Consider the following 15,002-nt stretch of genomic DNA (forward strand, 5'->3'; position numbering starts at 1 on the left):
TTAGTTGTGTCAGGAATCCAACCACAGATTAGCATGTTGTCCTCACAGAAACAGGCTCAGCCATTACACTGAATCAAGTAAGCTGTATATTTATGTTTCAATGTAATTAATTCTGCGCACTTTAAATGCAGCAAGTAATATGTGAATGATGTTTGCACATGCATTATAATTTTGGCTCGAGAGAGGGGTGCCTGGTGGGAGTGAAATTGGACAGACTTGGGGGAGCGTGTGTTTAGGACACCCCTGCGCTAAAGAATCATTCAAATAGCTCTAAAGTGACGTGTGTGAAGTAGCAACGGCTGTTCAGACATCAGCTGCAGATGTGAAGGAATGGTGGAAGATTGTTGTTCCTCATACAAAAGGATTTTTAGACTCTCTGTGTTTGATTTTCTTTTTTCTTTTTGATTTTCTTCATGATTATGCCGTCGGACTGTTGTATAAATGCAATATCACACTCGTAGCAGTGCCATATGGCTGTATATTGTCACAGGTAGGACACTAAGGCAGTCAGCCTGCGGCCTCGAGCCAATGCACGCCTCCCACCAGTGCCAGTATACAGCCATATTGTACTGCTACAGGGGGTGATATTGCTTATTTAACAAAGTATAGATTAAAGCATCTTGATGTTACATCAGTATCAGACAATTGTTAATGTTATTCTAAAGACTTATTTTCTTGCAATATATTCTTTGCAGTTAGGGTTTTAAAATAAAAGAAATTCATTCATTTGAATTCGCCTGCCTTTTCTTTTTATAACCAGGCTCAAAAATATTTCAACATTTATATTCATAGCCTAAAAATACAGCTATAAATAATTAAATAATTGGTTATTGGTATAAACCAAAATGTAAATTTTGATGCATTCCTAATAAATATTGACATTCTTATTTCATTCTGCATTTTCTTTATGTATTTTTCATATTTATTTATCTAGTCATTGTATTTAAGAGAAATCTTTAATATAGCAATGTGGATGATTGCACAATCTCTGCAATTTGGCACTAAATTATTAATAATTATGCAACAAATTGATTGAAGCCAAGTTGCTTTACTGAAACCAGAGAACATTTCCATGTCAAAGAAGGTGAAGCCTCAGAGCCACACTTACCTATGATGACATCGCTACACACCGATGGTTCAAATGCGCTAAAAAAATTATTCAAAGACTATTCCTTGGATTTACTCGTTTTTTTAAGTCAAGTGGTTGTAAACAATTTATTAGGGCTGGATTTAAACAAACAAATTTAAGTTGAACATTCCAAAAATAATTTGTTTGTTTAAATTCAGTACATATAAATTGTTTGCAACAATTTTGCAGACATCATATTTTTCAGTGTGTGTTTACTTGCCCATTTTTTGCTATTTCATAATGTATTTATTTATTTATTGGCAAAAATAAAAATCGAACTTAGTCAAATTTGACTTGATTTAGTTTAAAGTTACATTATCGGTTCATTACAAAGTGTAGTACATCGAACATTTAGGAAGCAACAAGAAAACTGCAAATTTGTTTTTTGTTTTGCACCTGGAGAAACTATGATGATCATAAATTAGAGATACAAATCTTAGCAGGTCTTTAAGTGTATAATGGGTTACTGCTGGTACGTTTCTCCATTGGCCATGTGATGGGAAAGTCTCCCTGCAGCTTTCAGTCTTGTAAGGCAGTAGATTGAATTTCTGAATGGTTTAACACCACTAAATATAACTTGTGTAACAGGACAGAGACAATTTGGGACAAATATCAACACACAGAGGCCATGACTACAGCACACTGTCACTGTTTATGCTGTGGGACATGAGGGAGTCTTGCCTCGACTAAAAAAAATAAATAAAAGAAAAAAAGATTACGGGTGTAACAGATTGTAGGTGGAGAGAGTAAATAGTAAATAAATAACCAGCACTCTCTCACATTTAATGAGCTATTTTAAAGGGCAGTCATATTTGACCATGAACCCTGCGAGAGAAAAGTCAAGAAGTTCTAGCCCCATCTAATAAAATAAAAAAAATTTGCCCAATTTTACTACATCAGTGGCATTTTTAGGATAAATCATTAGTTTCTGGACCTCTACAGAGATTGTTTGTAGCAGAAGTTAAACACCAGTGACCCTCATGGTTATGTACTAACTGAAGATGATTCAGAAATGCCCTTTAAAGCGTTTAAGCTTACAGTTGCAGAAGTAGTTGATCTCTGCCCTGGATGCTTTGTGAATTGTTGAAACATACTATAAAGTGTCACCCTCTAGTTGGCTCTTTCTGTGTCTCTCGAAGTCATTAAGTGTCATCAAGGCTGACAGAGGGGTTAAATGTTTTCAAGTGTGGTCACATTCCATACAGCTAATGGAAAATGTCCCACAAGCACCAGCACTACAATATGAATCTTGCACGTCCGGAGGAACAGATGGAGTTTGGGATCAGAATCTAAACCTGCCACTGCTGAATGCATCTGGTGGGTGGGGGGGGGACTCAAAATGTCCTACACGCCACTTTTTTCAATAGATGGTTTAAGATCTCAACAACGCATTTTATAAATACATTGAATTAATATCATCATTTGTCAAATTGAGTCAGTCAGAACAGTTTAGAAACTAACTGATTAAATAATCTTGGTAAACTATTGTATTGAGTTGAATATGAATGTTTTTGTGTGTATGTGTGTGTGCACATGCAAGATTTCTGGAGTAAATCAAATTTTTATTTATAAGTGAAAAGATTAGACCATCATATTTATTTCAGTCTTTGCCTTTTTAAATGTATATATGTTTAAATGTTAATAATTGCTGCTAAGTCCAAATGACCAGATTAAAAAAAACATGTTTTGCTATCCAAACTAAAGGCTTATTCCATGAAATTAACATTTTCACTTAAAATATTAAATATGGATACATTTTATTTGTTATTGTTTTTTGTTTTTTTTCTTCAACTAAGTTTAAACAATCACTAATTTAATATTTATATATATTATAATATACATTTACTGCTCAAAAAATTAAAGGAAACACTTGGGGCCGTATTATACACCCGACACAATAAGGCACAAGATGTGTTTGGTGCAATTTGTTGCTATTTTCAGGCCAGCACAACCCTAATTTTTGCACTACATGTTTAAATAGCAAATCCATTTGCGCCACTTTGTAGACTCATGGGTGTGCTGGTCTAAAATTGAGGTGTTTTAAGGCGCATCATTTGCGGGTTGCTATTTTGAAGAACTGAAATAGACTGTGCCATTGACCATCTAAAAGCAGGTCTAAAGTCCAGGACAGAGTGCATTAGTTATGCACCTATGTAGGTCCAAACACTTACACATTTCTTAATACACACAGGATGTACAGCATTACACAAATATCTTTACATGAGAAAAAAAATTTAAAGATTAAAATGTAACGAAAATTATTATTTAATACATAGATATAAAAACCACTGCCTCTATGCCTTCATCTCGGGTGGCTTTTTCAGTTTATTCATGACAATATGTATAATGTTATTATTATTATTATTATTATTATTATATGCATATTTATATATGTTTTATATTAATAAAAACAGGTTTAGATTTGTCCACCTCTTGGGTTTTGGAGATGCATCACTATATGGGGCATAAGAACAGGACGTGTGTTTGAATATAACTCGTTATTATTTTTCATTTATTCATTTGCTGGAAATTAGAACTGAATTTAGAAATAGTTTTAAAAACAAATCTTTGCGCTTAACAAATTAATTAAATATGTAGGCTAATGGATGTCTTCAGTGGAGTGCGTACAACACCGTTTCCTTATTTCACGAATGTAAAGGAGTAAAGTAAAGAGTAAAAGTAAATCGAAAGACAAAGTAAAGAGGGCGAATGGAGGAGGCGCATTCTTTATTCTCTTGCTGCAGATGGTCTGTTTAACTGTTTTCTCACTTTTTCCACTTACAGAGTCTGCCATGTGAATAGCAAATGCGCCATGGCGTGATGGAAGAGACTCTTAAAGGGAACGGGAGATGAGACTCTGGTTGGTTTAATGCAGGTTATGCTCAAAACACACCCAGAACTCATTAAGAGAATAAGCACAACCCTGTTAGACCATGCGCCATGGCGCGAACCGTATTTTTCTGTCCCTAAAATAGCAAATGTGGCTTCGGACACACCCTTAATGCTTTTGCACTATGCGTTTTAGACTTTGCGCCAAGATCATTAAAATAGAGCCCTTGGAGTTACATTGTGTTATCAAAGTTTTCCCTTTAGTTTTTTGAGCAGTATACTGTATATATCAAACCAGCGATTGTTTAATACTTAATGTATTTTTATGTTCAAAAGATGAAAAAAAAAACCTTTAAAGTACAATTGTACTTTACACTGTTGTTGGACCTTTATAGTGATAACCCAGTTCTATTACAGCATTTAACTTTTCGATAAAATTGGTGAATATCCTGTGTATTAGTTCTGGTTGGTATGCACAAAGCTTGCTCAAAAAAAAAAAACTTTAGAATTTAAATATTTGTAATTTAATTCTACTAATAAATTTCTGTGTTTTTTGTGTGTTGAGTAAACTTAAATACTTAAGTACAGTCAAATGAACCTCATATGATTTAAAACTTAATAGTGCAAGTACAATATAAGCATTCATTTAAACATTGAAGTAAATCTACTTGGGCACCAAGTTAAGAAAAGTTATACAAGTTTACTCAAAGTGAGGGAACGAGTTTACTAAATAATCTTAGTTTATTCAACTTATTAGGGTTTTTGGTGTGTAAAACTTTTAGTTCCTACATTTGAACTTCATGCAGGACAGTCTATATGAACCAGAAATTCTAGCATTTCAATAAATTCCCTTTGCCATGACAGTCAGTTCTTTTAACTTTCTCTGCTCTACTTTAGTTTCTCTCTCACTTTTCAAGAGATCACATGACCCTGCTGTCCTCACATAGTCTCCTCAGGGACAAGACAGCAAGTCACAGAGAGTCAGATCTGCTCACACACAGATGCTGTACACACAAATGAAGGCCAGCGTGAGTCAGGACACCTGAGCTGGAGTTACAGGACTTCTGACGTATTGGAGGCTTGAGGAGGATCACATCTGTCATGGAATAGATTTCTAGAGAGGCCAGAGGGAAATCACTACTAATATGTTCCGCCATATAATCTAGGAGCTTTCATGACATAAAAACATCAACCTAATGTGTTCAGCTTCACCACAGCTTTAGAAGTCTCTGGAAATCATTGTAGTTGGTTCAAATAAATTGTATGATTTTTAAAATGATTTAACACTTTAAATGAACAGTTATTTGTAAATTCCTGTTATAATAAGATAAGAACATAAATGCAACCTTTTTGAAAACATGAACTAGCATTTACAGCATAACTCCTGAGTTTGAGAAATCTAGATAACACACATTTAAACATTGGGAAATGGATATTAAGTACAGTTTAAATTAAATCTTGTAACATACTATACAGCAGACAAATTTAAAAGATCGTGTTGGTCTAGAATAACATGACCTGTCATGTAACATTAATTGTTTAAGCACAAAAAGGCCTATTTAAATTTTGCAATTAGAAGCGGACTTTGACAGAGATAACCAAGCCAGTTACAAAGGTTTTCATTTAGTTACTTGCTATCTGTTGTATCATAAATGTATTGCTTGTCAAATGCAATCTTTGTATTAGATTTCAGATTCAGAGTTGTCACAACCCTGAAATCCCATCCGTACATGCACGTGGGATTTTTCCCCTCTATTTTTAGAGTTTGACAACTCCTACTCAGTGTACTGTATGCTTTCAGTGTATGGAGAGGAAAAAAAAAAACTGCAAAACATATTTTGTGCTCCACGGAAGAAAGAAAATATGATTTGGAACCACACGAGGATGTGCAGTTCATTGTTGGGAAAACCATTGTATTAAAAGAATGTCCTGCAATAACCTGAAACCTCCAAAGGATCTCTAGAGTTTGTCTCCAGTTTTATTTAATATTTGCACTTTATTAAACCTGTAATATTAGTTTTGTGCTTGTTAAATCTGTAGCAATCTGTTCTTTAATCAGATTCCTTCAGAAGAGCTGGAGTTATGTTTTAGACAAACACCTGGCTGTAATCAGATCTCTTAATTTAAAGCTATATATTATATTTCAGCATAATTGATTTTGCTCAGATTAGGAGGTCTCAGAAAGAGATTGATGGACATATTGGATCGACAAAGGCTATTGTGTTTTTTTTTTTTATAGACCCTTTTCACATTTCCGGCTTTCTCAGTAGCAGAAGGCGTCATAGTTGGGTAAACTAGAACGCATTGAATCGGAGAGTACAACAAATACTTTTTTTACAATATCATTTGCTGAAATAATAAAAGAAAAACTCCACGATGGTGTTATCGAGACTTTCAGAAAAAGAAAAATTTGTGAGATTGATGACGGCAGCCAGAGGAGAGAATAACATCAAATTTACTCTCAGCCCCATAGACACTGCATTACAAACACCTTGCATATGTGGCAATTCGGGTTGTTGTTTTTTTTTTGTAATTTGACACAAAGATGATATAATACATTCATAAATGCATATAAATGTTCATATATTAAAAAAAATCTAAATATTAAAAACCTTTGAGGATTAAAGATTATGAGGATCGTTAAACACGTCATAACAGGTTTGTGAAAAGGGTCCATGAAAAAGCAAAAGCAAAAATATGGCCAATTTAAACATAATAACTGCAGTTATTTGTTCCATTTCACATTAATGATATTTACAGGGGCATATTATGGAGAATTATTACACAGCTCTTTAGAATACTTGATTCTGATTGGTCAATCACCACATTCCAAGGAAGGTTATTCCTAGATAACAACCTCTGAGATAACACTGGCTCTTCTAGGTACTTAGAAATCACATTAAACATCGGTGAATACTTTCATATTTATAAAGTATGCTTATCTGACACACCACTGTTTTTGACTGTTTGGCGCCATCTTCTGACTATATAATATGTAGATTAATGTATATTTTAATTTCTGTCCGCTTTGTGATTAATGAAAGTAGAAATAAACGGTTTCGATAATGATTTGTAATTAATGGGATAAAGTACATCCACGTGGTTGTCTATGCAGAATAAAGCCCTTCATATGTAATTATTTTATAAAGTTCTTTGCACAACACCAAATAAATGCCACAAAATATCTTAATAGTGTTTATGATTTGTATATGAAAATGTTTACCTCACCTACTATATCTATCTCCATATTGACAATGCTTTGTACAGTTATGTACTTGTGATGCCGAGCACTTTGGTTTGTGTCCGATGAAGGACGGTTCCTCAAAAAAGATCAAATCAAGGTAAAATGTGGCCACGGTGCACTGTTCACTTACGTTTGCGTTTGAAAACACTATTAATTGGGTTTAAGAAAAGATTTAGATCAGAGGTTTGCTAGGTGATCTGTACAAGCGTGCTTTCTTGTGGACATGTACAAGATGAACGTACCTAAATTGTACTACAAAACCCGAAGTAATGTTTTCAGATTTGCAAAAATGTAGATGACGCCCTCTAGTGGATTTGTCATCCAGAATGTGTAACGAAACATTTGTTTTGCAAAAAATGTAGCCTGAGGTATAGTATTTCCATTAAGCCTGTGCAGGAAATAACCCTTAGAAAGCCGAAGACTGTTTGTTAGTTTTCTTCAAAGCAGTTTTAATACTCCATTGCCCAGGTACAGACAATTTGCTGAGGAGTGCAAGAGTGCTCACCACCTCGGACTGCTTGTATATAACCTTAATTGCCTGCAGTTGACTGGCCTCAGTGCTCCATAAGTCTTTTGAGGCTCATTGGAGGCCTCATGCAGTTCTACTGTGTTTCTCAGAGCTCATCCCAGACCTGTCTGCCTCTGCCTCTGCTTTGTGCATAATTGAGCAATAGACTTGGATGACCTCATGGTGGGAGCCAAGGGGCCATACATACTTTAATGAGCACTGTTTCACAGGTGAACGGGGCACTTGAACCCGCTTCCAGATCTGAGAACACTGTGAAATCCCCCAAGCAACCTTTGAGAAATAACACTCTCCTCTAGGAAGGCTGACAAATTGAGCATGGAGTCTAACTTGATTGCTTAAAAAACACTGAACTGAATGTATTGTTCACTTTATGTTCTATCATAGCCAAACATGTATGGCATGCCTCTTCTTCTGATTTAAAGAACACTTAAAAATTAAGGTTCTTTGTTGTCACTGAAGGTTCCCTAATGAACATTTATCAACCATGAAAAGTATTAATTCCACAAAATGTACTTTATATAATTTCTTCATAAGAAAACCCTTATCATTTAGGAATTATCATCAGAATGTTAGCCAGGATGACAAGGCTTCAATTCCTTTTTCTACACACAGTATATGTTTTTGGTGCACTAATGCACATTTAAATGTAAAAAAACATTTAATTAAATTCCAGAGGTCAAGGTCATCACTGTTTATTAGTACCCACCATTAAACACTGTTAGCAGAAACTCTGACTCACTGTCTAAAGGGAATCGCCCAAACTGCTTTTAATAAAGTTGACATATTCAATCAAGCAGGCGATGTGCACAATCTTGTGTCATAAATGACAGATTAGTTTAACTACACCCAAAGGAAACATTGTCCTAAACAAAATCCCAGCAATTTTGTAATGAAACTGAGACTATTTTGCTACTATAATCACTACTGGATGGACAATAAACCGGGCAAGAGTAAAGAACTTTACAAGAAAGCTCAAACCTTTCAAGCATTATAAAAATGTGTTTTAGTTCCCCTCATACAACATTAAGAACTTAAATTTAGAAAAGGAAAAACAAATATGTGCAGAAAAAAATTATAGTGGCATAAAGTAAGGAATAACATGTGACAATGGAAAAAAAATGGAGTGGCTGTTACACTTTTGGAGTGCATTATTTTCAAATAATTCAATGGAACGTAGTAAATAATTTTTACTTGTAACTGTACCAACGTTTTGTCCATAAAACATTTGTGTACAGGGCTAATTAGGAATCTTAGACCAAAACAACATTTTTGAGCTTGCAATGGAGACTTAAATATGTAATGAAGTCATTAATATGCAAGTGATAAGCGTGCAGGAGAGTGAATGTGCTTATTGTAAACGATAAAGCAATTTTGTGGCAAGCATTTATTGAATTATTGAATAGATTTATTTGCTTTGTTGATGTTTATGGGCTTTGGCCCATAGCCAGCCTGGTGAAAGCGGCGTTCCTCTTTTTTCCTAAAAAAAGTGGGCCTTTTTGCAGTTATTCACCTCATTTTCCATTTAATTAGAGGATTTAAATACTGCATGTTAGTGACTTTAAGTACAATTATTGTGCTTAAAATAGCACAAAAGCTTGTCAGATGGTCATCGTAAACACTTTTTGATGTACCAAAAGCATTTCCTAATGATTCAGAATAAAGAAATATGACAATAATACTTATTTTTACAATACAAAAATAAGAATCTGTTAAAGATTTGAATTTATTTGGCAAGTAACAAACTGGCCAGCACGTTCAACTTTCCTCACTTAGAATTTAGCATGGCAAATTTGGCACGGTGTGACTTCAGTTTGGGAAGTGCCAAATTCGGCATTCCGTTTGGTCTTAAAAGCCTTTTTCAAAGGGTTATTTTCACAATTTATTATGGAATTGCAGTCAAAATAGGACAAATGAGCTCATGTATGAGACAAAGTCTAGACCTTTTTCAGTGAGGAGTGGGTCTTTCAAATAAAACCTTTAATAAAATTTGAATATAACCGTTTTTATAAAGCATTACAAGTGAAATTGAAACTAGTGCCATGTAAAAATGTGCAATACAAATATATTTCTTTGTCATGATGTTTTGATGCAATGAATAAATAGCTTTGCACGTTTCAGATGTTCAATGAAAAAAAATGTGTAAACATGACTTTGTGGAAAAAGTCACTATGACTTTGTGTGGTTACATCTAATTTTAAAAATATATCTGCATGACAATATAGAAATGTAAAAGAAAAAATAAAATTATAAGTTGTAAACCTCAGATAAACCACATTAATTTACATTAAAAGTGCCTCACTTTCAAAGAAAAGTAATTTAAATGTCATCATTTATTCCCCCCATGTAATCCCAGGATAGCATTAAAATACTGGATGGAAGCTCAAAAAAATCCATTATAAAAAAAGGCAGATAAAAAAAAAAGGTAGAGACTCGGTTGAGTCTAATATTGTTTATGTCTGATAAACACATAAGAATCAGGAGAACACAAATTCCTTGATGCACATAAAAAGCTAAACTTCTGCCTCAGCAGAATGGATGCTGTTTTTAGTAAAGAAAAAAAACAAATAGCTGATTAAAAACGATTCATTTATCTGGTAATGTGAGGCACAACAAACGTATAACAGAGGAAAATGAGCTAACGTGGTTTCCCTGCTTGCAGAAACATTAATTTCCCAGGAAGTGTCCAACTAAATCTCTTGAACACATGAAACACGGTTTAGTTAGAAATCTTATTCCAATTTTACAGACAAGTTAAATCCGTGCAGTAGCTCTGGATCCAGCTATTGATCTTCATTGTATGGAAAACACAAACATAATGCTGAAAAAAACTCATGCAGGTTTGTAACAACATGAGAGTGTAAACGATGGCAGATTTTGACATGTTTGTCTCTTTCAGTGCAATGATTTCTAGTAGCATAAATCAGCATTTTGCACCTTGGCACAAGCTATAGCAGAGAGAAACTAAGTTGCAGAGGACAAACAGAGCCTGGAGTGTTGATGACAGCAACTGGCAGACCTTCCTGGCCCCGATCCGACATCTCGGACATCAAGTGTCACTTTCCCTGCTGAAGCGCAACGGCTTCAGTCTAACGTCAGAGCTTTTAGGGTCAGGGGCACAAAAATAAAAAATAAATACAAGACAGTTCTCTTCTAGTTAACCTGCAAATGTGAACGATCTTCTATATCATGTGTTTTTCTGGATCACCACAAATAACCTCCTCCATTATGTCAGAGAGACAGCTGGGCATATGTAGGCATTCCCAGGAACGATGTGCGCCTGGAGCTCTGCCACATGGCACACTAAATCCCTCTGAAGTATGTGATAATATGGGAACCCCTGTCGTCTCTCTTACTGAGAAAACTCCGCTCTTTGCTGACCTTGTCATGAAGTGTTGAAATAAACATGCAGGCCTTTCAGCTCTGCGCTGAACAAAAGTTGCTGAATGAGGACTAAACCTAATTGCTGTTAAAAGTGCTGGGGTCAGATTTTGTCTGTCGTGCTTTTTTTTTTTTTTTTTTTTTCTAAAAGTGACAAAACTGAACTTTAATGAAGAAAAGATTACCATTTAAAACAACAGTTTTCTAGTTTACATCTATTTATTTCAATTTTCATTTTTTCCTTTCTGAATTTCAATTAGCCATTGAAAAGTGTCACATGATCCTTTAATTCAAGTCACCTTTATTTATATCATGCTTTATGAAATGATGCAAACTGTGTGTGCTGTTAAAAGTGCAGGGGCCAGGTTTTTTTTTTTTTTTTGTCTGTTGCTAAAAATGACAAAACTGAAATTTTAGGAATAAAATCAACCCAGGCTCATTCTGATTATGTATCCCTATATATACACACACATTTCTGAAGAGCGCCAAAAATGTCCCAGGAGCTACGTTTTTTTTTTTTTTGCAGTTTTTGTTTTCGTGAATCCACTAGAGAATCCGCTCTGTATGGTTTTTCAGACCTTAAATTTCTCTCCCAAGTGCAATACAATTCAATTCAATTCAAAGTGCCATTCGCACCAGCTGTTCTCACGCATATCCATCAGAGGCCGCTGTCAACTGACTGACTGACCAAACGATCCCCCACCCTCTCCCTTCCCTAAACCCAACCAATAGTGTTTTAAAAAGCACGATTGACACCACCCACCCCCTTCCCTAAACTAACTGCAGTGTTTTTAAAAGCAATCCAGAAAAAGAGAAGTCCTTGCCTGATTTTTACCACGTTTTTAGATTTTACACATTGTTTTACTTGTTTATTTTATTTTTTGGCTTCTGTTTTTGTCCTACCGGTTTTCTGGAACTGTTCTTCACCGGATATATATATCCGTACATATATATACACACACACACACACACACATATATACACATACATATATATACACACACATACATAGACAGATGGAAACCTTGAATACCACAAAACCTAATTGAATACCACAGTACTTAGAACACTACGAATTATATTATTTTTCCTAAAATAATAATTATTAATTTGGGTGGCACAGTGGCTCAGTGATTAGCACTGTCACCTCACAGCAGGAAGGTTAATGGTTCGAGTCCTGGCTGGGTCAGTTGGTGTTGCTGAATTTGCATGTTCTCCCATGTTCACGTGGGTTTCCTTCGGGTGTTCCGGTTTCCCCCACAGTCCAAAGACATGGGGTCTGGGTGAATTGAATAAGCTAAATTGGCCGTTGTACATGTGTGTGAATGTGAGAGTGTATGGTATTTCCCAGTACCGGGTTGAGGCTGGAAGGGCATCCACTGTGTAAAACATATGCTAGAATAGTTGCCGGTTCATTCTACTTTAGGAACCCCTGATAAATAAGGAACTAAGCCGAAGGAAAATTACTGAATGAATAAATAATAATTTATAAATTACATCATAAAGCTAAATAACAATATTACTATTTATGTCTGTCTTAGTTTCTTTATTTTCTAATGTTAAACCATTAACCATATTTTGCATTAAACTTTAATATTAATATTATAACCATGACACTTAAAGAATCAACAATTACTGAAAATATTTTGTAATAATTTCGCAACAGCTCTTTACTCTCATATTAACAGTCAATATAAACATATATATATATATATATATATATGTTACACTTTGACACCTCTTTATGTCTTCAAATATATAAAGACGACAAAGCTCATCAAAACTAAAGCAAGGAATTCCCCAGAACATGTGTCAGCTAATCAAATGTGATGTTTATCACTCACTCCACTGTGTCCTCCCAGCTGCACCACTGATGCTGATCCAGAACCTCCATGTCCAGCTTAAACTTGGCCAAACAAAACTCCTCAATGGCACCTCCATAGTGACTGCTGCATGCCGTTGCCAGCACTGACAGGTTCACTGCAAAAGGAACGACAAACAAACATCAAAATCATTCTCTTACATCTTACAGAAGATCAATAGTAAAAGAAACATCACAAATGAGATCGGTTTTCTTTAGACATCAAGATTAAATCATTTATGAGGTGTGATTGTACAGCTCATATTTTCTTACTGTATGACCACAACTGTATCTTTTTATTTCTCTTAGAGATTCAAGGGATTGCTTTAGATTATGGATTACGTAAAGGTTGTGTTTATTTAAAGTGGAAAAAGTTTACTTTTGTTGCTTAAAAAAAAAAAAAAAAAAAAAAAAAGTAATTTCTAGTTTTCCCCACAGGAGTAATAAGCCAAGAGATAAACTGGGATTTGTTAAAAAGTATAACAAGTTGTTGACTATCTTTCATTTGTCACATATAATAATTAAAAAAAAAAAATCAATCCACACTGAAACAGAATATAATTAATTATTATTATATAATAATTAATTATATAATATATTATTATATTATTATTATATAATAAAACAATACTGTTCCCAGGATTTATTCCAAATTATCATTCCAAAGGGAATTCTTAGACATTTCTTTAAGTTTTTATTTGACAATGTGAGACTAAAATTGTTTTATAAGTAACAAAAAATTACTAGGCATAAAATATCACGTAAAAAAAACTCTCAAACACTCAGAACTTTGTAAAAAAAAAAAAAAAGACATCGGAAATCCAAATGAATGCATCACAAACATCAAACCACATTTGCAAATAAAAAGAAATCGTGCAAAAGGGGATATGAAAGGATGATGAAACAGCAGATTACATTAAAGAGTATAAAAACATCAAAACGCCCCGTAATGCATAGCATCAGAGATAGATCAGAAAAAGCGTTCCTGCTTTATTTCATGTACATAAATAACAAGTGAATCCTCCAGTGAGTCGAGTCAGAGATGGAAAGAGAGCAGATTTTAAAGGCTTTTAGTAAACACGAGCATCACGTATTCCTGGAGAGAAACAATTACATGCATCATATTCCTTTCAAACCTGAAATCAATTGCTGCAGGCAGAAAAAGCTCTTATCCAGAAATGGTACATGCCAGTCGTGTTGTTATAAATGTTGTAAGCATTTATCAGCCTAATGATACACTGAACATTATGCTACCAGCATCTCGTGAGAAAATATTCCTATTTGATATATTGGCAGAGAAGGATCATTTGTATGAATTCACATTTTTGCAGTCGTATATATACTGTAAACAATTTATTTTTTATATGAGATCTTAACCCCAACCCAAAACCTAACCCTAATTTTGGGAAAAATGAATCATACCAAAAATGTCAATGAGATTGTTGAGAATATTCATACAAATTAACCGCGACATCAAAATGTTACGAATTGCTGATTACACTTTTTACATTTAGAAGATGCTTTTGTCCAAAGCAACTTACAATCGAGTGGGCATTCAGTGATTCAACAAGAATAGGCAGTGCACACAAGTGAGAATTACACAGAGGAACTGTTTGTGCTCAGAGAATAAAGTGCTAAATTTAGGAGGAGGGGGGGAATTTTTTTTGAGAGAGAGAGAGAGAGAGAAGAGTATTTCTACAGGTGGTTTTGTCAAGCCCGCTCACCTGCGTGACGCTCACTTGATAAATGCACAAGGTTTCTTTAGGCTGTTGAATGATTTTAGGAGAGTGTCTGGTGCAAATGTGCAAAACTAGTGTCAGTTAAAATGACAGAGATAAAAGAGTAGTGTTAGGCAAGCTACATGAAAAAAAATGTAGTGAACCAAGTTATTAGCTACTCTATTTAAAATGTAGCTTAACTACACTAAAAGCTACCCTCTGGGAAATGTAGCAAGCTAAGCTAAAAGCTACATGGCAAAAGTAGCTTACCTAACCTATTTTTGTAATTTTCGTTTTTAAATCGAAGCAACATA

General features: G+C 34.6%; 1 protein-coding gene across 1 annotated transcript in view; it reads right to left on the reverse strand.

Annotated features, from left to right (window-relative positions):
- ramp1 (receptor activity modifying protein 1) overlaps positions 1 to 15,002 on the reverse strand; it is a 49,415-nt gene that overhangs the window by 9,921 nt on the left and 24,492 nt on the right. The window contains exon 2 of the mRNA XM_056465473.1: positions 12,954 to 13,089. Coding sequence (XP_056321448.1) covers positions 12,954 to 13,089 — 136 coding nt within the window. The remainder of the gene's footprint in view (positions 1 to 12,953; positions 13,090 to 15,002) is intronic.

Source organism: Danio aesculapii, chromosome 9 (genome assembly GCF_903798145.1).
Source record: "Danio aesculapii chromosome 9, fDanAes4.1, whole genome shotgun sequence".
Lineage (NCBI taxonomy): Eukaryota > Metazoa > Chordata > Actinopteri > Cypriniformes > Danionidae > Danio > Danio aesculapii.